At 39.9% G+C, this 25,776-nt stretch overlaps 1 protein-coding gene across 5 annotated transcripts in view; it reads right to left on the reverse strand.

Moving 5' to 3' along the window:
• Nucleotides 1-25,776, reverse strand: part of ptprz1a (protein tyrosine phosphatase receptor type Z1a) — a 59,154-nt gene that overhangs the window by 20,963 nt on the left and 12,415 nt on the right. For all 5 annotated transcript variants that reach the window (XM_066724031.1, XM_066724034.1, XM_066724033.1 and 2 more), the window contains exons 2-9: nt 18,967-19,035; nt 9,812-9,991; nt 9,289-9,440; nt 8,730-8,825; nt 7,079-7,145; nt 6,789-6,946; nt 3,255-3,405; nt 621-805 (exon numbers count right to left, since the gene is read on the reverse strand). In XM_066724031.1, the coding sequence (XP_066580128.1) occupies nt 621-805; nt 3,255-3,405; nt 6,789-6,946; nt 7,079-7,145; nt 8,730-8,825; nt 9,289-9,440; nt 9,812-9,991; nt 18,967-19,035 (1,058 nt within the window). The remainder of the gene's footprint in view (nt 1-620; nt 806-3,254; nt 3,406-6,788; nt 6,947-7,078; nt 7,146-8,729; nt 8,826-9,288; nt 9,441-9,811; nt 9,992-18,966; nt 19,036-25,776) is intronic.

Here is a 25,776-nt window from a genome sequence, read left to right on the forward strand (position 1 = left end):
GAACAACAAAAAACGCTTTGGAAGTGCAAGCAAAACAATAAATAAAAGGATACAAAAAAACAATCCTGGCAATTCACTCTGGCTGTTAGAACAATCTGCATTTTTTAAAACAGACTTTTGCACATTATGAACATATAGCTTACCTTGATACATAAGCCATTATCATTAAGTCCATCAGACAGAGTGCGAGGGAGAGCTGAAGCAAAGTATTTATGTTTCTCTCTTACAGGAATAAAAACTGGATTACGGGGATCACCAATGGACAGCAGAACCTGGACTAGACCCCAAGATAAAGGACTCCTTAATCCTTTGGTGTGAACCCAGTGGCTACCAGGTACCAAAAGCCAAGGTCCCTGAAGGTGAATTTGTTCTGTGATTTGGCCATTGTTTCACCTGCTGCATTTACTTCCAGACAAGAAATAATGCATCTAATTTGTCACTTTACACAATGCATTTGGAAACAATGTGACTGACGCATTAAATAGTTTAATCAATTCTACTAATTGGTGGAAAAATCGACTACCCTGGCAGTGCTTCGTTACAGTGAGTTTGGGAAAGGGTCAGGGTTAGAACCAGAGGCCCTTAACATCGTGTATGTAATTGAATTAGGGTTAAATTACCACGTCCTGGTCTCCATCCGTCAGATACTGCTGCTTTATCTGGTCCTCTCCTTCCAGTTTCTGATAGGTGACCGCGTATCTCTCAATCACCTCGTCGTATACGGCCCGAGGTCTCTCCCACATCACCAGGATGCTGGTGTAGTTGTTTGAGTCAGCTTTGATGTTTTCTGGTTCTGAACTACAAACTTAGAAGGGGGGAAGAACAAAACAGTTAGGTCTGAAAAGCTTCGGCACAAATACATTTATTTTAAAGCAGATGGTTATTTTCTGAGGAGACATGAAAAAAATTAGAACAATAACAGATTATCAGTGTAGGCTGACACTTTTGAGCATTGTAGTTTCTTTTAACGGAAGCTTTGTTACTCAATCTACATAACGGGTGTCACTTGAGGAATTGGCCAACATCCAAGCTCTACCCACTCCCAGTACAAGTCCAAATATCCCAAAGTTTGGTTCAACTATGTGAATCATAGCAGGAAAGGGTAAACAGTATTGCTGTTTGGTTTGGTTCCTAATTTAAACTATTCAAAAGGTCATATTGGATTCACTAATCATAATATGTGTTCTCTGTCCTCATAATGAGCATGACAACTTTTTTAAGACAATTGTATCTTGTTATTTGACAAGGTTCGTGTTTGTCTGCTTTTTGGTTTTGGTTCCAGTATAAACTGTTCTGCTCTATTTCATTTCATCGATCTGTGTAACATCGGTACAGTAGGTCAGACTGAGCTGCATCGAGCTGGTCTCAGACGTTCTGTCTGAACTGTTTTTGCACACATGCTAAGACACTCACAGATTAGTCTGTCCTATCTATGGCTTCTGAGATATAAATCAAAGCCAGAAATCTATACTAGGTACGGGGAAAAAAAAGTAATTAAAGTACACGGATTGAGGTTTGCAAAGGAGAAGGATTGTGATGCATTGTGGGTAGAAATAATTCATTTCCTGTAACCTTTTCGATGTATCTCTTTCTTTTTTTGTGAATCATATTCTCAAACAAGGAGAAAACATGGAAAAAAATGAATCAATCCATAGAAACATCCAGTCAGAGGACATTATGAGAACACTTCCCTGATTGTAGCACACATCATATATGAAGCAAGTATGAATGCAAACTGTTTTGGATGGCGACGCTATTCAAAGTATTGACGCCCTATTTTATTTAACCACTCGCGCCGTCATTTCTGAAGGATGGGGAGGGGGAGATTGCAGGAGAAAAGGGGGCCGGATGTAGTTGCGATGCAGGGTTACTTAGCAACCTGCCGGAGCCTGTTTAATTCAGGACCTGCGTCTGCCCTTTAAAATGGAGATTGGGACATAAATAACGACTTGGCACTGAAGGATCTCAAACTGCAGCAGTAACCCTACTACCCCCAGACTTGAATTAATAAGGACTAAATCTAACCCCCACAGTCTTCTTCTTATCACAAATGTATCGTTTGTATAACTGTAAATTCCTAACAAGAAGCACCTGAAATGAAATGCCATAAAAAATGGACACATTAATTCTTCAGTGCACACATCATTACGGCAGCCGTTCGCTCCCGACCATGATCTCCGTGATGAAAGCAATGCAAAAGTCAATATCTGATCGCTGGTCACCAGCTGAGTAACCTAGTGCACGCATTGTACAGAATAAAGTGAAATAAGTTTATTTATGTGGAGCTTCCCTGCACAAAAGGTAACTCAATTATCATATTTGAGAACGATGATTGCATTTTACCCGGCCACATTCACAGACAGAGGCTGCTAATTATCTTTGTCTGAATGACTGCTAATTAAAAGTGAATTCTCCAACCCAGCCTTTGAAGCATTCCTTCAGTTGTGGTATCACTTTGAAGCCAAGCGACAGGAGGGACGGCATCGATTAAGGTATACAAATGACCTTTCTGAACAATGATAGACAAGTTCATTAGCAATTGCCCGAAGCATCAAACTCTAAAATAGAATGGCATGTTGTCAATAGCGTTGTTGACAAATACAATTGTTTAGTATCCTCATTAACGCAATAGATAGAGCCTGCGTTTCAGAATGGATGCTCAAAAGATCACTGTTGGGGAAGTTGATTCATGCCTGCAACATACTGGTGTTTCTTCTCCTCTCTTTTTACTTTTTACAAAGAAGTGAAGTGGGACTCTTTAGGGGAATACAAGTGTATACGGTGAGAATGAATGACCTATTGATACAATTCAAAGACCAGGAGACACAGCCCTTTTCAAAAGAAGATGCAAAAAGTGGAGCTGAATTGAACACATTACTTATCAATGTAATATGGTGCCATTATAGACTACAAAGCATGTGTAGGGCCATATGGACTATACAACAAATTTTCTAAACTGTTTATATGTGTCAAGATCTATGGCGCCTTTGTTTGCTTGACTTAAGATTCGCCATGTCTATTTTAAACTTCATGAGATATATCTTACTAATTGAGCATGAGAATGTGTGATATTAATACTCCGTCCCCTGTTGTTCATTAAAAAAAATATATTATTAATGGCATCTCACAAAAAAAGCTGATATAGGCGCATTCATTGATAACAAGTGGATTTTCTCAACTATTTTGCATGATGTGGAAAATCCCCTGCACTGGTGCTCGGTGCAATGGTGGCACGAGGCGGGCGGTGCACATACCAGGAGTTTGCACTTCTTCTGTCCCAGTGTAAGAGGAAAACACTTGTCCCATGAACTGATACTGCTGCTCCCTGAAGTTGTTCTGCAAATAATCCATCAGCATGACATAGCCGGCCTGCTGCATCGTCAGCACCTCACAGAATACCTCCAGCTGAGGGGGGTGGAGACGATACAGTTAAAAACAAATCTAACCTGTTGATGTGATAATAATAATAAATAAACAAACACATAAATAAATAAATACATCAATACAAGGTTATTTAATACTCTTCTGTTCTTCCTCATAGATTATTTTAACAATATTTAATCTCCATGGAGAAGAAATCTTCATTCTACTATGCAGAAACGATGCTTGTTTTTGCAGGAGACACTGGTACATGTCACCAAATTGCTCTTTTCTCATGGACAGAGAGACAGATGGACAGACGAGAGATGCATGTCAGTTTCGTTTTTTTTATTTAGTCAAATTAAGAGAGACTGGTGTGGTTTATGAAACCTCAGATTGTGATATTATAGCCCAACAACAGTCCGTGTTTTAATCAACGTGCAACCTATTTATAGCGCATGGATGGTCTACTTTCTGTGGTTTCTGATTTCAAAAGCTCGCTCTGCTGCGTAAAACTAGATTTTAATGTCCAGAAAAAAAGATTATCTTTAAACACATAAATAAAAAATACGTCAATAAAAATAATTTGCTTTTAAACACAGTATTAGTGAATGAGGTTACGTTTTGATCAACCCTAAGTGTGTCCTATATTATCTAGCAGAAGAAAGGGGTTTTATGGTTTGTTTTTGATGTGTACATCACTGCAGATTTCATCCGACCGTCCTTCCCACAGGAGACCCAGTGAAATATTAATGCAGTTCTGCTATATGGGGTAGAGACATTATGAATTCACTCAGTGCTCTATTTTGGGCACCTTTGAAACGATCACACTCACAGTTACAGAACTAAAAGGCTCAGACACACCGCAGAAGAGTCACTCATCTTTCCCCCTGGCACACAATTCACAATATTATGCAACTGGTGTTAAGACACAATATTCTATTAAATGGACTCAGATGTCGAGATGACAATTCTCCTAAGACTGTGCTGTAACACACAGCTTCTTAGAGTTTGTATTATTATTATTATTATTATTATTATTATTATTATTTGAATTACATTTCACAGAAAATAAAAAGACCTTTGAATACATCAGCAAGCCAGAGATGGAGATTGAGTTTAAGAGGTTTTTAATCCCTGACAAAAGTTTACTACGATCAATTGTATCATAGTGGAAGTCACAGGAGGATTATTTAATGGTGGTTAGACATGGGGCAAGATTAATGAAGCAATTAACATGTCCTTGAAATTTTAAACACTTAAACAAAAAGGATTAACAGCAAACTGACCTATTGAGAAATTAGACTCAAGTCAAAGCACTAGGCAGTACATTTTCAGTCCTCGTGTTTCCATAACCCCAAGTCCTTTAAAGCTGTAAATGACTCTGCTTGGTGGTCTTTACTTTTTTAAGTTAAAAACCCTTGTAAACACAATTTAAATCAGTATTGTTTGGAAGGGATACAGAAATATCCTCCTGAGAATAAAACAAATTAATTTGAACTGGGGTGAACTGAACAAAACTCTGAGTGATCTGTTTCGGTCTTTTAAGCGTATATATCATAACATCTCCCTGTCACCACCTACAGCAGTCTGTTTCAGTTAAACTTACAAATAAAATGTCTGGGTTGTAAAACAGAAGAGTGTCACACATCAGCAAATCAGCTAGATTCAAGTCTAAGACCTGCCAGTCAAACACCATCACTTGTAGGATGTCAGCATGCAATTTTCAGGAGATTTGCCCTGGAGGCTGCTATCAGACTGATGGCTCATGGGTAACAGAGAAACACTTAGTCCACACCAGTATAGCCTGCCAGGGTCTGTGGTTGGTGTTGGAGAAAGACAGACAGACAGAAGCCCCTCTTACATGACCAAACCAGCCCAGGTAGTGACCCACTTATCAGCAAACCCAAGTTCTGATGTTCATCTGAGTGAAAGCATGGGCATGGGCTGAACGTTGACCTGGGTCAAGGGTAACCTACTTCAGAAGATGGATCAATCAGTACTGGCCCGGTTAGAGCATGAATGAACACACTAAGCACCTTTTACTTCCTTCAGTGTGGATATAACCCACTCACTGTAGTTGTAGTGTGTGTCGTAACTTGTGCAGAGTTGACCCGGGTACAAAAGCAAGTGAGGATCTTCAAAGTGATCACACTGGACTGAAAGTGAAGTCTCAAATCTAATAATGATGTTTAAACGTGACAAACAACAATGAAAGACGTTACTTAAACTTGAAAATCTTTTGTATAGATTAGCAGGGCACTTTCCTCACTGGGTACACATTAAATGAAGAAGAAAACCAAACACAAAAGAAAGTCCTACATTAACAAGGTTTTCGAGTGCCAATTGGATCCAGTAACTGGTAACTAACAATTAATCAACTAACGCACTTCTTTTTTTTGTTGGCTGACTTTTAAACAAGGAGGTTTAAAATCAACTGCACAATGATCGTTGGTCTGAGATGATAAACCTGGAGCTTTTTTCTTCCTACGAGTCACCGTAGTTTATCATCAGGAAAGCAGCTCAAAGATACAAGCGATGGCTCTCACGCTGTTGGCTCGGGAGAAAGGAGAGCTGGCACAAACAATTACAGACTTGTGACTAAACAAATGAAGTGAAACATGGGGACACGTCCTGCTTTATTTTTCAGATGCCTGCTGCTCGTTCTGTGGAGATACAGGCTTAAACTGAACCGATAAACACCCCGAGAAAAGGAACGTGAAATAGTCAAGGGACCTCATTAGCAAAAAAAGACAAAGTGGGCAGAAAAAGTGAAACAATACTTGTCCACAATACCATCTGTGATAGGAATTGTTCACATAGCAATTTCATCTTGGGTGTTGCGATTCTTTTTTTGGTCACGTTAGTTTAAAATTAAGCTTGTATGACAAATACTACAGGACTGAGAGATGAAGATATTCCTTTACATGCTTTACCATAATGGACTGGAAGACCATTGTGTCGTTTTGTGTAGGAGAACAGAGACTTCACAATGAACAAACGGGTCTCTTACAATCTCTATTTTATTCCTTATGAATGGTAAACTTTGGGGAATAAAAGGTTGATGATTAAAGCCCAAACACAACCCAAATATGCACGGTTGGTCTTCAGAAAACTTTCAATTAGTTCTAGTGGGTCTCTGGTAAATCTCCCGGAGGTATGACACGTTAAGCTCCAATGACAGACAATCTTGTGTTAATGGTACATCACCGGGGAGAATTTACCTTTGCTCTCCAGTTCAACCCTTTGAGGTTCTTTAAACCTCAGGATGACTAATGCAATTAAATAAATTCCACCTGCAGAGAAGCAACAAAAGCTTCTGCCCTCCAGGTACAGAACAAGCCCATCCCCGCAAATAGGGCGGCTCCACCACTAAGGGCTGAGACCTGCAACATTACCGGCATCGACAGGTTTGTTCTCATGCTCACCTGGACTTCAGAAATGGAGACGGTGTGTTTGAGCACAATCCACTGGACCGTTTCCGAGCACGGCGGAGTCGTCAGTGACCCATTGTAGATGTAGTATTTGTCCGTGGAGTTTGGGAGTAAGTTCATCGGTGTGAACGGGTCCATTGAGGCATTCTTGCCTTGAAGTAGAGGAAGTTACACGTTAAATATACACAGAGCAGACCCGCGCCTATACAGTCCAGTCTAGTGGATGTGATTTTATATCTTTCTTTCTCAAGTCCCGTCACATACATACAACAGAATTCACTCACCAAATCGGCTCACGCTGTTCACACCATTTATAATAGCGTCAAAGTCTTCATTGTCTTCAGGGTCAACCTGCGGGGGAAATACACAACACCAATCAACTATTTCACAGATTCCACCCATATATATTGATCTTCATCTTCAGCCTTGTCTCCCCCAGATGCTTTCTCTTGATTCAATCTGTCTCTTTTTCAGCAAGGCTTCTAATCCCAATTTCCCATCTTCCATGTGGTCTTCTCCTTTGCTCCTTGACATCTCTCTGGATCCTTCTATGTCTCTCATCCAACTCTGATCTGATCACCTTAACGTGTCTGGCCCACTTTCATTCTAACATCCATTTATGACTTCTTCCCTCTCTATCCATCCATCTTTCTCTCTCTCTGTCTATATGTATATCATTATTTAAAAACACATTATTCCAAACACAACTGTAAGTGTAAAGGCAACATTAAATATATATAAATATATGTACATGTATGTTTGCATCATTATTATTATTATTATTATTATTATTATTATTATTATTATTATTATTATTATAGCCCTCAATCCTAGCCAGTTTCCACCAGAAAGCATTGTGAGGCAGTTTTGTTCTGACACTGCCAGGAATATCTGAAATCTCTTTAATCCACACAGTTCATTACACTGAGAGGCCAGTCTTGGGTTATTAATTATTATTAATACCCCATGTGTCAGGCTTGAGCAGCTGACTAAAGCTGATCCGCAGCCTCTGACACACAGCCCATCTCACAGACTGTTGTGGAAAGAATCGTCCATGCGGTGGGATCCCTGAACTGTCCATGCGATCACTGATTAACTGTCTTTTCTCATTCCTTCCCTTCTCCAGCATATTTCCTGAGTAACTGAACACCTGCACTTTATGTGTGGCTACCACTGTGGGACTATAGAGGAGAAACAGACAGACATACGATAAGAGGATTTTGTTTATCAGATCACATGCTCAGCTGGCACACGTTTAGGCTTTGATTCGCTACTGAGATGAGAGACCCGCTTCCAGGAATTATGACCCCAAAATGCATGTTTTATATCCGCTAATATTCAGTCATGGAAGGTGTCAGGTATGTAGCACAATAACATTTTAAATATGGGCATCACCCAGGCCCAATGGCACACGCCGCTCTTTGCATTAGGATAGAGAGCACTGATATGTGAGCTTTGATAGCATCAGAAAAAGCCAAACCTTTATTTACAAAGGCATATAATTATTTCTAGTTTTCTTTGATAGATACTGATTCCATAGAATTAAACTAAACCAATTTTAAACTCAGCTTTGTCCCACAATCCACTGCCTGGTGGGAAAACACTATCCTTTGATCTGTGGATCCTGCCCACAAACAAACATGTCCCTGCAGATCAGTTCTAGATGATTGGGCTTTTTAATCCATTATAAACCCTTTTTAAGAGAAGATATTGAAAACACAGATACACCACTGAAAGACTGAATGATTCAGACACAGCCCCAAGCTTCTCCACTTTGAGCAAACGATGCTGCTGCCACTACTATTGGATGCAAGTCAAGTTGTCAATTATATATAGGCTTATTGCATCATAACCTTCCCTGGGAAAGATTTCATGAACATTAGATCTGAAAAGGTACACAAATGCAGTTTTGAAAAAGAATAATAATGGAATTACCTCAAACAAAACCGAGAGGGCTGTTATCTTTCCCCCCTTTATTATTGCTTCATCGATGTTTGGAAACACATTAGATTCAAAGCAATAAATCTGCATCTGTAAGATAATGTACAAAACATCATTTATTACTACATGCGCTCTCATCATTCATCACAGCATCAGTTTATGTACTGTTCTGTACATTTTATGCATATAAAAGGTAACCAAGTCAAAACTTTAACCTGTCTCTGTTATTACAAAGTATAGATCTATATCCTATCATACTTTAATGTATTATTATTATTACTAAAACACAATAGGGTACAATGTTTGTACTTCGTAATTTGCAATTCATGAGTGGATCAAGGTTTTGATTTGGTCTCGCCAAAGTCAAGCTGACTACTGCATTTCTCAGTCTGGTTGCCAGAGAACACCAGAACAAGTCTGTATATTACTTGGGACACTTTTTTTATTTTTTAAATTTAAAAAGAATGCTAACAAAACATCAGCTGCTGGGATGAATCAAGTCCCACCTGGAACCAACACAGAAGGTGTGGTTGAAACAAAAAGTGTACTTTACCTCCAAGGGAAATTTCTGTCCACTCAAGCTATGTTCTGAGCCGTCAGAAGTTGAGTTGCATTTTCCCCAGTGGAAAGTGATCTTGCCAGCTTTATATCTGGATCCGAGTCCTCCTCCATTGATATAGTAGTCTCCATTGAGATGAATCGCAACTGTGAAATGAAAGGCAAAGACAAAACAAAGCATGTTCACATTAGAGATAAAGCATTCTTCATTTCTTCACTGCTTATGAGACATATACTGCATTTATAATAAAAATACCCATGATGGTTGCACCAAAACCAGTGAACACACACACGCACACAAACAAGTCAGAGATGTAACTAAAATCATTGATAATTGGATGAAGAATATAAGACATTGTTTTTCTTGCTTTCTGAAATGAGACAGTTATATCGAGAACATGGGTATATTAGCCCAAGACGTCCACGTTTAATGAAATCCACAGGAATGACTAGCAACCATAGCCGATGACCTCAATCCATGCACACGATGTTAGACAATAACACATCCGGCACTTTACCTGTTTTACCGTCATTCACAATGTACGTTTTGTCCGACGTCTCCTTCTGCCAGCCGTCAAACCTCAGCTTCTGAAACTGCACTTTGACTTGAGTGAAATCTTCATCGATATCGATGGGGGATTGTTTGGCATTGTTACAGGAAGGATATTTCTTTCCCCAGTTATTTTGGTTTAAAGTTCCTGTGGCCGAAGAAATAAAGAAAAAAATGAAAATATAATTAGCGTATCATTGTCCACAACATACAATACAGAATTTAAAGGAAGTATGTGACATTATCATTGTGCTTTGTGATGCACTCAACAATCATAATAGTGCAAGTGGGAGATTCTTGTATTATTAGTGGATGAGTGGCTTGGAAGCAAAAAAAGTAAAAAAAAACAAAAAACAAAAAAATGTTGTTGATGCTGTTTAATAATAAATCATTCAACAAAAGCTTTGTACTCTGGAAACTTGAAACTGGAAATTACCAGCAATGGGTAGCTGGACCTGCGTTTAATCTGTTTTCTTTTGTATTGGAGTCAGAGGGCACTTTTTGGGGGACACAAATAACCATGTGTCAATAGTATTTTAAATCAAGTGGTAAACACCCAGGAAACCAAATGAACCGCCCTCGTAATTACATGTTTTGGTGAATATAGCATCTTAGAGCTAAACACAATAATGAAGACCACAACAAAATCACAGTTTCGGTGTACACTATTTATCACAACATATTATTTTCAACTGCTACACGTGTAACTCGTTTGACTTGACTGACAAGCATTCCTGGGTGATGGTACAGGTGGGGTCTCGAGGTTTTTGTTGTTGCAGTCATGAAGGAAGGTGAGGGAACCCACTACTGGGACAACTTTGAAATATATATGGGATCATTAGGAAGCATATGGCTACAGGTACAGGTCAAGATCATGATAGAAGTAATCAAATCAGAGTCTGTGAAACAGTAATGTTAAGACTTACTAAGTATTAATCAGTTAGGAAACTGCAAAAGTCCTCTGTATCTCCAATGGAAGAGATACTTTCATCTTCCACCATTCTACACCAATTCTGACCAATCCTGTTAAAGAAATCCAAGCAAACCAGTCTGAATCAGCCACCGTTTCCCCTTCTTTTCTCTCTGCAGATGTAGAAGAGAGACAGAATCTAGAACTGTCCAGAATGTTAAGCTGGCTGGCTTCAGGCTGTCTTCAGGAATCGAACCCTGGACACTGGCATCCAGCAGCTACAGTACGGCACACCATGCCGCCCGGAGTCATCCTCCTAAGACTGCAATCAGCTGTCAAGTGCAGGTTTGGAAGTGTACCATGCGCATTACAACACTGTGGCGGCTTTCCGTTTCCCATTTCCTTATCTCCCATCTGCGCTCATAAGACCCGTTCAGTCAGTGGCAAACATTCGGCGCAGATGGTCCCAAACACCTTAAGGGCCCAGTCCTGCAACTGCTGCTTGGGTAGAGACAGTGACTGGCAAAGGGAAGTTGCCAAAGTAAGGCAGGTCCCAGAGTTCTCAATTAGTCATTTGGAGGGGGTGAGCGAGGGGAGGATCTGCTACTCGTTCTCCTCGTTGATGTTCATGCACAGCACCGGGGGCCAATCCTGCTCAGCAATTAAATCGGCGTTGCAAACTGCACATACAGAGTGTGCTGCAGGGATCCAACCTACATCATTGATCCAGCTGGGCGCCTCTGTCTCTGGGCATTCGTGAAGATCAATCCATCAAATTACTTATCAATCCCCCCTCTGTCAGTGGTTTATCCATCTGCAGATAAACCCCCCTAGAGTTTCCAGGCACTTTTAACCAGACACAGATTAAACACAGGTCCTGCTACCCGTTGCTGATCGCGGCTCTACGGGGGGGCGGGAAGAGAAAGCGAGGCAACGGCAGGCGGCTGTCGCGCGTGGGCGTTTGTGTATCTGCGTTTGCGTGTGTTACAGATGGCGTGTTGTGTTTAATGACTGTTTACTGTAAATGCCAAAAGGGTAGCTGCCTTTTGGAAGACTTCTGAAATCTCTTTTTGGCCTGTCACTGTCAACAAAACTGTCGCCGTGCCCGACCCAGTACACAAACCATCACGCACAATTACTGCTCTCCAGAACCTGCCCGTCAGCTTAGGATACGAATTAGGCACTCTTGTCTCACACTTTGCCACAGTGCTGTGCCACGTGCCCACCGAAACTGTTGATGAGTGACACTTCTTTAGACTTTAGACGTTTCATTTAATATGCATGTTTGGTAATATAATTACATTTCCAACTACCACGGCTAGAACTTAGAGCAATTATGCTGTCTTTGGTCTGCTGAGCACGGATAATTGGTGAAATGAAAAAACCCAATCACTGCCCGGCTGAATTACTCCCTTAATGGCTCCACTGGGTGTTTATCAACAGGTGCAAATCTTTGTCGTCAATTTATACGTATTCTCACGGCTATTAAATTGCGTGTGTATTGTACAATGACTGTAAACCTGACAATAAGCAGGGTGCTTTCCGATACTTTGTGGTACCTTTCAGAGGCTTTCAATTTCCTCTTTTTGTGTGGCTGGCTTCATTTTCAAGTTTTGCCAAAGAAAAAACATGAGAAAGTCTGTTTTGTTCTTGATTATCTGCAACATTGAGCCTCTTCCTACTGTGTTCGGCTTTCACAAGAAGCAGGAACCAGATGAAAGACAAAGGAGTGGGTAATTTGGACTATCGTGCTCACTATGTAGCAGTAGGTTATGCCCCAACAAAAACATTTCAGTGTGTAATGAGTATGTATCGCTCCCACTCACTGCCTCTCCGCCCACCTTCTGTGTGAAGCTCCAGCTGATTACAGGAACAGTTTGCCAGGATATAACTTAAATTACCCAATATAGTATAATATAGCAATATAGTGTTTAACAGTACAGTAAATATTTGTAACTCAAGCAATTGTATTTCAGAGCATCCTGAATGCCCATTTAAACTCAATTGCTGGGTTAACTTCAAAGCATACCTGTCAATACTGAGAGAAGAAAATCTGTGAGACTTAAAGTTGTGAGAGGGGGAGGGGGAGTCCTGAGCAAAAAGTAATTAAATAACCCCAACAAATCTATGCTCAATACATCCATTGGTTGGGCTTTCACTTGTTCATTAACTTCAGCCTGGCTTCCCCCTGTGTGGTACATCACCCCCGGGGTCCCTAAATTAAACATACTCTGCGGTATTGGGATGAGGGTTTGACTTTTTTGCGGAGTATATAATTTGTTTGAAATACGGCAGAAATACAGGAGAAGATTCCAGGAGCTCTCTGGGAAAAGGACTCAAATGAAGTGAGTCTCCTGTGAGATATGGTAGAGTTGACAGCCATGTCCAAGTATAATATGGGGGAAGATGCCATAAAATGGTCATTTCAGCCAGTAGACCCCTCTGAATATATGGATTATATGTTTCCTTTTCTTATCTAGTCTGCTGAAGAAATTGGCCATACATCCTATGCAATAATTGTATAGTACTATGGATGAATTTACAATAATGTTCATAAACATTGTCCCAAATCCTCCTTTCAGTTCTAAATCATAACATATTTAGTGGACTCTGTTGAACCTACGGCTATAGGGGGAGATTATTTGTATGTCGCCAAAGATGAAGGATGAGCATTGAATCGGATTGATCCGATGATTGCTTTAGTGTTTCTAACGGGAGGTAGATTGTGTTTAACGTTGGAATACTTACAATTCCAGGCAGAGCACAGCACACAGTAAACCAAACCAAAGATAATTTTGCAAGCTAAATTATCACTAAACTCGGGTATAATGACTTGACTTGAAAACATACCCAGAGGGGGAAACTGTTCAAAGCGACAACAGGCTCACCCTATCACCATTTCAAAGCTTTCCACAGAATACATATTCAAGGAATCAAAGTTTTCAGTGTGAAAAAAAGCAACATGAAGTATGTTAATTTTCATAACAATCGAGATAGAGGTTTATTCTTTCCCCTCAAGCAACTGTTTTGTGCATATTCATCTTTCACTTACAGAAAATGAATGGAGAGGATTTGACTGTCAGATTGAAGGTAGAGATAAAAAGTGGCTGCTCTTTTCAGGTAAGTAAATATTTTTTGTTACTTTCATGTGATTTAACTTAATGCACACATGACAGAAATAATAACAAAATATGCACTAAATCATTATTTGTAGATTTCTCATTCTCTTTCTTTGAACATCCTGTTGCTTCTAACAAATGACCACACTGGTGGATCGAAGAATCATTACTAAAGAGGCAGCACTCCAAGGTCAAGATAAACTCATAATTCAGCATAAATGTCTCAGTCTAGCAGTAACAGTTCTTCCATGTGTCTTCTATGACCAAACTATGAAATAACTAGTGATCACTGTGACTGAAAAAAGAGCAGCATAGGTCCTTAAGGCATTGAATGAACATGATTATTACTCAGAGGAAATTAAGACAATTTGCTCATACAACTAGCTGTTGACTGGGCAGAAGTAGGTATTCAAGTGTTTATGTGTTTAACTAATTTCCTTTCATATTCGTGGGCACAAACAACTCACAGCAACATCACTGTAGGCTATGCACAGTACAAAATGAGAACAGAGTTTTAGGACATAAGATCAAACAAACCTGCACAAAAACTCAGAGGGAATAAGGTCCTTTGGCCGACAACATAACCACGTAATTAGAACACAGTTCATACGCTCGATCTGCGTTCCTGACAGATGGAGGCAAGGGACGCACATATTAGAAGAATGCCAAAAATTGCATATACCCCAAGGCTGAGGGGGAGAGCACAGCTTGAGACGGTGCTCTGCCTTCGAGTATGGCATGATCGTCAGCCAGGTCAGCTGTGGCCTGGGAAGAGCTGGAGCGGACACGTTAAACCCGCCCAGGTAAACACAAAGAGGAGAACCACTTGCTTCAGTGCTTCTGTGGCATTACAGGCAAGGATATATCTGAATGCTGACAGCTAATCTGTTAATGAGCTACGAAACAGAGACCCGGACATCTTATCTCCAGCGCAATGTCAGAGTGGTGTTAAGTGGGAATGAGGGTGCCATATCAGCCAGTAATCGCATATGGGAACTGACAACAAATTGCTACCAAATTAATTCTGACGTAGTATAGTTCCCCCCTGTTTTGTGCGGGAACTGGACTTCCTTCAAGTAGACAGTTCAGCAGGATGCTCTTGCCATTCCTTCTGAACGTTTGCCTTTTAAATGTAAATTCATTTATTCTTGGGTCAGCGCTTACGTTTATACTACAGTCTCAATTCTAATTCTCGACATGAAGCTGATAGTCTGCTCCACACTGGATACTAAAGAAAATGTGCTGTAAAAAAATGTGCGTAGAAAACGAAGATGTTGTAAAGCAAATAGACTCAAATAAAAATGAACCATACATAAGTTGCTATCAAAAAGAGAAAGTCCTGCTTTTCAGATGTGCGGCACCAACTGGTCTGACCTCCGCAGCTGGCAGGATTTTGTGTGTGACATTCAAAACAACAGCAAATGTGATGGATGGATATTTGCAGGGGAAAAACATCATGCTGGTATAGCAAGTTATTGTTGTTAGTTATTAAAGCAATTGTTATTGTTGTCAAATAAAGCTGTTTTATATTAAGTTCTATTAAGTTAATTAGTTCCAAATGACAAAGTAACACTGTGGTATTCAAATATTGTATTGATGCCAAGTGCTTTATATTTTTTAAAGACACACTGCGCAATCAGAATATAATCCAAAGCAACCTGCACTAAAAAATGAATCCATCTTTTATTGTAATTTTAACTGACACTTCATTACTTCACAAACAGTTACTGGTAACCAAGTGGACTGTGAAACTAAACAATGCAGAGGTCCTCTCACTGCCCTGGCCCTGTGTTTCTGTCTAGACCTCCATAAAGCAGCCTTTGTTGTGGCCCCGAGCTCTTCAGCTCTTCTGTTTCTGTTGTGTGCAGACACAGGTGGCAATTAGAGGCTTATTGCTTTTCTGTGTGAATTCAACTTTTTATTGTCTTCCTTCTCTGCCTCCTCTTCTTCTTCTTCTTCTTCTTCTTCTTCCTTCTTCATCTTCTACTGTTTCTTCTTCTCCTTGTTTCTTTTCTTCTCTCTTTTCACTTCTCTTCTTGTTTCTTCTCCTTCTGCTGTGTCTTCTTCTCCTCCTTCTTTAATTAAAGACTCTACTGTACTTGAATAGGCCAGATGCTCAATTTTAATGAAACAATATGAATTTGCAACAGAGTGCTTGTCAGCTTGGTAGAATGACTTGTCTAATTGTATTTTTGTATTATTTTGTATTAAGTTTCATTGATATAATCAGAAACACAATAAAGGGTCACATTTATATAGCTGACATTCTTCCACTGAATCGTAGGGTAATACATGTTTTTATTCCCCCCATATTGTCTTGCACACTGCATACAATAGGCATGGGTTTCAGTTTAATGATGTCTGTTCAGTGTTACGGTTTGTTTGTTTGTTTGTTTGTTTTTAATAGGAAAAAAAACATTTTTTGGTTCACTAATCCTTTTAGTGGTTCAAATTACTGCAGTGTGTGTGTGTGTGTGTGTGTGTGTGTGGTTGCCCACTCTGGGATAGATATCATCCCAGTCACTAGAGGTCATACCAGCCTCCCAAGGTTTAATTTGACCTGAATAAAGACATTACAGCTGTCCATAAAGGTAATTTACAGACCAACCCAAAGAAAGAACACCAGCTTACAAAAATACATACGCATGTTTACAGCACACTAGACACCATGAGTTTTTCTGTTGTGTTTTTGCCTATTTGTTTCTCAAAACCATCGTCTCAAAACCATCGAGAGAGTCTCTCAATTGTCCATCCTTCGGGCATCAGTGGCTCGCGGGGTTAAACGTTTTCACACTGGACACGGGCATTCATAACTGGCACAGATTTGTTTTGTTTCGGTGTTCGTTTTTTCCCATCGCACATCGTTTCGCTTCGCTGCAGTGCTTCAACATGTTATCACATGTCATTGAATTATGTTAACGGCGTCTCCTCGCTCCACATGTCTGGGGCAGTAATCAAACATAACGCTGCCTTGCCCCAGGTTTATGGTGCGTAGCTGGTTTGTCTTCGCAGAAAATGTCAGGAAGGGAACACAAAAATAACGATAGGGATCAATAACCCCCCCCACCACCCCCACTCTCAGACCGCCTGTGTAAGCTCTCTCTCCCAGAAGCTTTCAGTGTTGTTGTGAGGCCTGCTTCACAGCTCGGTTGGGGGTCAGCTCAGTAAATAGCCAGGAGAGAGGCACCTGTGTCCAAAGAGCCGTGGGGCCCTCACAGACTCGATGTGCCAAAGGAGAGGGGCTATTGATGCATTATTACATCAGAAACAAGCCTTCAACTCAGCTGACCCTCTTCCCCCTGGATGCATATGCACAGCGAAAGATTGTTTCAGGCAAGTATAGTATTTAAAAAAAACACAAATACACACAGGAAAAAAATAAACACTGGCTCTGTTCTTCGAGGGCCTGTTTGCAAGTTTACGAGCGTGTGCTGTGTGTTCGGATGCATCTGTGTTTACTGAGGGGCAAGGGTGTCTGTGTGCATATATTTACTTCACAACATCGCAGTTGAATTTTAAAGTCGCTCATTTAGCACACATTCTGGATCCGTGTTATGCAAGATGCAAAAAAAAAAAACCACAACACAAACCAAACAACAAACGCCAAGTGCCGTGGAAATAGAAGGAATTCAGAACTGGATTCCAAGGATATAACCGAGTGCAAGGAGCTGTGAACCATGACCGTTTAAACCTATTTAACTCTAATGCCTACATTTCTGTCTGTAGAGCTTTTCATGATACCACAAATCAGCTTTACTGGAGCCTGTTACAGTTGCATGCACTACTTTCTTCATGGCCGGGATGTTAGCACTTCATTAAATATAGGGGCCACAGCAGCAAACCAGACAATATAACTCGATGATTGTAATATAATAAGGGCTACAATTAATGTTAGTCAAATTCACCACAAAAATGCCTTTACCCTTTCCACATTTTTTCATAATAATTAAAGTTTGGCACGAAGTCATTTAAGGGGTGGTTTAAAGTTAATTTTTTTGAGGTGAGGCAAACAAAACGGTAATAAAAAGGCATGTATTTAGCAATTATCTTACTTCCTTCCCTCTGCATGTCTGTACAGATTTATACGAAAAACAGAACCAGTCAAGACATAACTTTGTGACTTGCTAATGGTTCTCTCTGGAGGATTAGAGAAGAGGAATGCTTAGACTGTTATTTGAAAAGGTAACAAGAGAAGGTATAATGTACTTGCGCCAACAAGATCGCCTCTAATCCGGCATTTAAGCTCCAGAACAACACAATCTTAAAATGTCAACCCACACATACTGTATATGGCAAACCATATAGAGAACACCTTACCTGACAAGAAGACGAGACCTCCGCAGCTGGCAGGAGATGAAAGTGCTTGACATTTGGTAACTGATTACCTGACTCAAACAGTGATTTGGTGGTCTTTATATACCAGCCACATTACTGGGAAATGTAAATATGGGATTAAAAACAACATGTGTTTTTGATAATGACATGCTGGTAGAAACTTGTATATTAATCTCACTTTGGAGAAAGTTGATGCAAAATCAGCTCCAGGCAATGTGTCTTTAACGGGGAGCAACAGATTCAAAATTATTCTGTTCGAAACATGGATCATTACAATTTGAAATGAAATTTGGGAGAGCCTGGAAACTCGCAAATAACGGGTTCAATTAAAGCAGGGCGTTTGTGTCACATTGTATAATGTCTGCTTGTGCAGTCCTGTGCACTGGGCCCCATACAAAGACATTTGTGTGGCAGATGTGCATCTATTAAAGAAACAAATATAAACAATGACATGCTACTGTTGTGCAATAAAAGAGTTGATTAAAATAAGTGCCAGATTATTTAAAACAGCACTAAGCCCTATTTTTCACCCTCTCTCCCCCACTCAAATCATTTGTTAATTAAACTATGCCAGACTTGTTTCACAACAGGGTCCTTATTTAGTGAACAAAGCAGCTAACAAGCGAACAAGCTCACGTAATGTCGACTGCATTTCATACTTTCTCTTTGTTGACTATTCTATGTCCTACAAAAAAAAACACAGTTGGACAAAGTGCACAGAAAGCTGTTTTTCTCTTTCAGATGTTTCAAGTTATTTACCTGCATAAGACCAGTCTATGTCTTCAGAGAATCTGCGTTGAGTCCTGTAGTATCCGTGTGTCACGTCAACTGGAAAAAAGGAGAAAACAAAGCATGAGTAAGATCGCTGTCCCCCAGACTATGGACGTCATTACTGTAGAAACAAAACAGGAAAACTACAGAGTGCAGCTATTTTCTACTGTGTTGGTTTCATGCAATATTCTGGGCAGCATCCATAACAAGAGAGCTGTTAAAATGAACTAATCATAAATATTTTATTCTTACACATTAACTTCTAGCACTTAGAAACATGCAGGTTTGTGTGAAGTCTGTCATGGCTAGTGCACTCCAACAACTGCAAATGTAATGTTCGGTAAATGGACTACGTTGCTTCTATAAAATATGCACAAAACTTCAGCCAGCGTTCTCCAAACGACAGCAGTGCTACTTGACAACAATACTGCGTGACAACAATGGCATCTGACAGAATATAATTGGGCGCTTAATTGGGCATGCTCCTCGAAGGCCGAGCCCCAGAAGAAGAATAGAAACACTTAAGACCAATATGGATACAAGTTCAATAACTGAACTCCTCCCCCACCACCGTGCGGAATATCGTTCAGAGAGGGTGTTCACCCGACTCAACCGTGACAGGCTGTTGCACACGTCACCTCCACCCACCTGTGCTGCTCAACAAGCACAGACATATTAAGCACACATTTGCACTGCAGGGCAATATAAGCTTTAGTATTTGTCTTTTAGATGTCCATTCTCCATTTTGTTCCTCAGAGGCTTAAACTATTTGAAAATGCAAAGCAGGAGCCCTCACACATGGCATGATCGCATTAATGTCCTTATCAGCCCGGAAAATGGCACAGTACTTTCGCATGCTTGAGCCAACCGCCAAAATCCCCCTCTCCATATTGCTGGGGAGGGTTTTTTCCCCCCTCAGTGAGGATGCAATAGGATTTCAACAAGAAAGTGTGTCAAGTGTCATCTGCTTTCGATTAATGTGCTTTGAGTAAAGTGGTATACAATCCAAAACGTAAAGATTAAAGCACATTCAAATCCTGATGAGTGCAGTGTTAATAGGGATGCATTCTGCACTAAGCAACACATGACTAAACAATATATTTTATAGGGCACTGACTTAATGAATGATACAAGGAAAAAAAACATACTTTATAAATGTGTGGAAACAGCAGAATCTGTTGTTGACAAAATACAATAGCATATATTCTACATCGAAACTGGTACATTGAAATCCCACTGTCTCCAACATAATATGTATTAATTAGGAGAACTCATCACAAAAGCAGTTTTATTTGCTGAATGTAATACACAATGTGTTCAATGTAGATTTTTTTAATTAATTATATTTGACCCAGTGTAGATATTAAATATAAATCCAGCATGTTGAAGCCTCTGCTCAATTCTCTCAGAAGGCATAACTGTTGAATAAAACGCCTCATTTCCATGCAGAATACCAATTACCTGTTTACTCTAGACGGTTTACAGTTTCCAAGCCACAGCACAGAATGATTCATCTCTCCTTTCCGGTTTCTTTAACACCGTGTCTGCCACTTTGAGCTTCCTAACCAAACCCACCCAGACAATTATACTTTATATTTTTGTTTAAACAAGAGTTCCTATTGCTTCGGCCAATGTTTCAGGTCAGATTTGGCCCCTGTGTCATTATAACTTAGCTTTATGCGCTCGACTCCAAACACATTTATAGAAACTCTGACCCTGAACATTTTTCTGCTTCACATCCCATTACATTCAGAAATATGGAGGCTGTGGTTTTGCTTGTTACCGGTTTACTCAATAAAGGCAGGGATTTTTAAACCACAGAGTGACTCACTGTTCTTCTTCTCAGTTTCTTTAACTCTATTTTCAGCTCTAGCCAGGTTGGTTGTTCAGTTTCTGTACATTTTTTAAGTTCCTCCAGTAAATGGTTGACACATTTGTACCTGTCCACGAAGACAGAACAACATTACACTGGATAAATTGCTTTGCAGATTGAGGGTGCATCTGAATTCACAAGGATGCAATTTAGCTCCACAGAGAAAGGATGTCATGCCTGTCAAGCAGAGTGATGGTCTCACATGACATCTATCTATTGTGGGGATTTGTGGAAGGAGTTCTGCACTCGGTCACAGCGTTGCCTAGCAAAGTGAGACACATGGAGGATCACAGGCCGCTCATTGTCATTTCGTAACCCACCCAGCTTCCTTTATTAGGTAAATCAATTGGAAATCAAACACATTATTCTGTCAGGGATGCACAGAAACTAAAAACTTCCATAGAAGAGAGAAACATGACGAGTGAACTCGTGATTATGTTTGCTTAAAGGGGGAGATATATACAGGAAATCAGTCTCCTCTATTTATAATCAACTTCATTATGTTTTTGTTTTTTTTACAGATAACAGTTTATTTGTAATTTGTAAGTTATTGCTTTATTATTAGTTGATTTATTGTAAATTAAATCACCATTGCAGTATTGCCTCAGCAACAAGAAAACTTCTCAGTCTTCTGCTGTAGGCTGGTATTTTATTGTCTCAGAAATCCAAAAGAGGAGAAGTTGGCTAGCCAACCTGAACATTGTCAGAACCAGAAACCAATTCCAGCTAATTATTTTGGGGTTGACCTTTCATACAGCCCTACAGTCCTCAATCAGTACTACAGTCCCTACAATCCTACAGCCCCTACAGTCCCACATCCCTACAGCCCTACACTCCTATAGCCCTACAGTCAGTCCTACAGTCCTACAGCCCTACATCCCTAAAGTCCTACAATCAGTAATACAGTTCTACAGCCCTACACTCCTATAGCCCTACACTCAGTCCTACAGCCCTACAAGTCAGTCCTACAGACCCACAGCCCAACACTCCTACAGTCCTACAGGCCTCCACTCATAAACTCCTTCAGCCCAACATCCCTACAGCCCTAAATTATCCATTGTAGAGAGTTACACTTATCCATTGTGTTCAGGAGAGCAGTGCGAGAAGACAGGCCACTGGAGGTCTATGAGAGGCAAAACTTATTCAATAACACAGAAAGACGGCTGTAAAGCTCTGTGACAGTGGACAGCTAGTGACCAAGCAAGTATGACTGTGAGACATAAATGCACTTGGAATCAAACAAACCGGTTCTTTTTATGTAGTGGTTTTCTTGTAAGACGTCCACGGAAATTTGTTTATTTTGTTTTTGTGTCTCCTCTGGCTCAGTGCCTGTTCCTCAGTCAACAGGACACTATTCTGTTGGTACCTGCACTCTGTAATCCTAGTTCGCCATGAATTTGCAGAAGCCGTCACAATCCTTTCATTTCTTTCATAGGCCTGACTGTCTATACTTCTCGAGACATAAATTATTCATGTTTTTTTGTTCTTTTTAAAGGACTATCTGGTTACTCTGCAGGAAGTAGGCACAATGCACAGATGACTGCTCTCCAGCAAGAGTCCCGGCCCATGGTTTGTCTGCGCAGTGACACTCCTATTCATTCCTATGTAGTTCACTATAATGTTTCCTGTATTGTCAACTGTCAAGTGATGTATTTCAAATAACAGGACTTGCCATGTCCATTTAATATCTATCGATTGAGGTCTCTATGGTTTTGGCTCTCATCCATTCCGCCAGCTCAGAAAAAGCCCCCAGTGAATTAGATGTAACTCAGTTCATTACTGTAAAACCCCACATTGGCACGGTCGCTCTCTATAATATGCTACTGAATTGATCTTACCCAGATTTCATCCTTTTCAGTCTATAATGAAATGCAGCACTAGAATCAAATGTTGCTGCTGCTACATTACTATGTATAGCACATTTAACAGGGCTAGAACATTAGATTGAAATTAATAAACAGCACAGAAGATGAGTATCGTAACAAGAGTAGTGACAGCTGTTTCGGCAGTGGATAATTACTGTTAAATGTACTGATAATGATCCTTTCTATTTTTAGAAAGGTGCCTGGATATGCTTTGTAATTTCCCACAGTCTGTCATTCAGCATAATTGAATGGCTTTAATCAAATGGAAATCTGAAGAAAAATAAATGATATACACAGTTGTGGTTGAAAATATTCTGCATTCATTTGAGGAAATGTTGTGCGGTCAGACCTAGACAAAACTAGGGGTGATTTAAGATGGCCTATGACTCAGTATCTACTTTGGCTCACAATACATTGCAACACAAATTTAAGTACCAACATTTCAGCATTCAAGTCTGATGCTATGGAACCATCTTGTCACTTTCACTGAATACCTATTGGTCTGCATGTATAATTATTCAATCGTAAATAAATAATTAAATTATTATTTCATGATCCTTTCATAATCCACTCAACCGGGAATAAAATAGTCAGATCATTTGAATCACATGTTGTCGTGCGATGAAGGACTTAAAAAATGTAGCAATAATTTAATACCTCCTTTTTGTTTCACTGACACATACACAGAAGGATTTTATGAATATTTGGTCATAATCTATCTCTGTGTTGAGCAACATTACAAATATAAAATTTAAGCCACCCAGTGTGCATAAAGTTTAAATATATTAATATGTTCTGTCATTCCAGTCCTCTATAATTCCCACAAGGGTATGAACAATGAATGACATGCATCCTCTTTCGTTTATTCCCGAAGACAGAGTAAATAGGTCGTGCACTATAATGCATCCTTGTTGTGTGGCATTAATAGGAGCTTAGCTCTATTCACCTGAGTGTCCCTCCTCTACACACATTGTCCTGTTCCTTTGTTTTATTTAAAGGGTATGTTCCATCTATTCAGATACAAGAATGAATAATCTTTAAATTTAGATTTACCTTTCAGGTGCTAGTCCGGCCCTAAGAATAGGCTTGACTCTGATTTCATCTGTGAGCTTGCAATAATAACACAACTTAGATGGACACACAAATGAAAAAAGCTGCAGGAGTATATACATCCTTCACACTTAAAATGTTAAACAACCCTCGATAGGGAAAGGAAATACTAACTGTACAATCAACTAGGATTTGGCAGATGATTATTATTCGCCGCAGGCTCTATCTCAGATCATCGCTCCAACCAGGAACCCATCTAACTCTTCTTGTTTGCCTGTTGGGTCCCTGGTTTCAGTCAATCGATTTCACTCGGCAGCTGCTGCTTCATTGTTTTTGCTGTTCTTTGTCCATGAAGCAATATTGACATTAATGAACTCAAGAAGAAGGCTTATCTACCGCACACACACTGTAAAACCGGATTTAAATCCATCCATCTTTTGGTTAAACCCATTCAGGAAAACTAACATATCAGCCCCTACTTCTGAGAGCAGGCTGGCCGTACTCTATTTCATTTACTCTTTTATTTCATTTCAGAATTAAATGGGCACCGGACGTGGGGAGACGGGGGTTGTCGTGTGTCAGACCCCAGTCAGTGATGTAATCCGGCTGCCTCTTCAAAACCAACTTCAAAGTGTGTCGGTTCAGAGACTCGCATTTGCATATTTATAACACCATCCAAAGCCGACTAGAAGAATGTGAAGGATAACACAGATCTGCTGTGAGAGCCGATACATTATTGATCATGATCATATTTAAAGTTCCTCGGCTTAGAACAAATCATTCACTCAGGTTTCAGTGGTATGCAGTTTCCAATAAGCATACATTCCTTGGAAATAAAAATTCACAAGTCCCAGGTGCCTAAATATAATAGTATAACATTATGCATGTAAAAAAAAACTGCTAGATAGACAGGTGTGTGCGCTTTATATGTAGGGGAACTAGTTGCTGCATGTATTTGAATAATTAATAAATAACCTTTCAAGGAAGGAAGTATATTAACGTGATAACCATACAGATGGCAAAGCCCAATCTTCTGAGCTGTAAGTAGGGAACTCAGGAAATTACATTTTGAAAGGTGTTTGGCCAGCTTGCCCCACAATATTTTTAAAATCTCCTAATACTGTTTTCATCCACACTGCTTGGGACCATTTATGGGAGAAATGTCATTCCAAATTAGAAGCCGTTTTCACACCATTACATTCTTCAAGCCACAATGAGCTCAGTTAATCACCCCCACCTCCATTCCTGAAGCTAACAGGACATCTCTAGAGGAAGATTTCAAAGGCAGTAAGGCAGTGGAGTAAAATTTCACTCCATAATAACTGCGATCCTAATAAAGAACGAATAAGAGGATTAATGCACTGCTGGCAAATGTCTCATTTGAACTGGGGGGTATTTTAGAAATGCCCCCTGTTCTTTAGAACCATGCTTGTGCTGAATTAGAAAATATCGGAGATGCAGAATTGCTTTCTAAAGCAAAAATCTCTTCTTTTATGTATGGGAAGAAAGTATTAATCATACAGCTTAAGGGAATATCTTGGTGCTCTGCATCCGTTTATAAATCCTGCCAGTTGTTCTCAGAGAGCTGAATATCATAACTCATTGTCCTGATGCAAACCCACACCCCTCCATCAGCACTGTGTACATTCAAGCTCTGAATCGGTTTCAATCACAAATACATAGAACACTTTTCAAACTTGTGCATTTTTTAATACATGCAAATGTGTGTAATATCAAATTAATGACTGGCTCACCTGCAGTACCACAACTAGAGGGGGAAAACGAAATGCATTTCAAACAAAGCAATAGTAACAAAGTAAACGGGCCACTCTTGTACACTACCATAGAGATTGAGCAGGAATCTTTCCATGCAAACCTATTCGTGACCGATTCCTAGCATTTAAGTGGATCACCTACCTTTGTTATTTTTTGGCAGTGAGATAAGTAAGCATGAGCCCAAGACATTTTTAAACAATCACAAGATCCACACGTTCTGGGTAGTCTGCTCCT

This window comes from Amia ocellicauda, chromosome 15 (assembly GCF_036373705.1).
Source record: "Amia ocellicauda isolate fAmiCal2 chromosome 15, fAmiCal2.hap1, whole genome shotgun sequence".
NCBI lineage: Eukaryota > Metazoa > Chordata > Actinopteri > Amiiformes > Amiidae > Amia > Amia ocellicauda.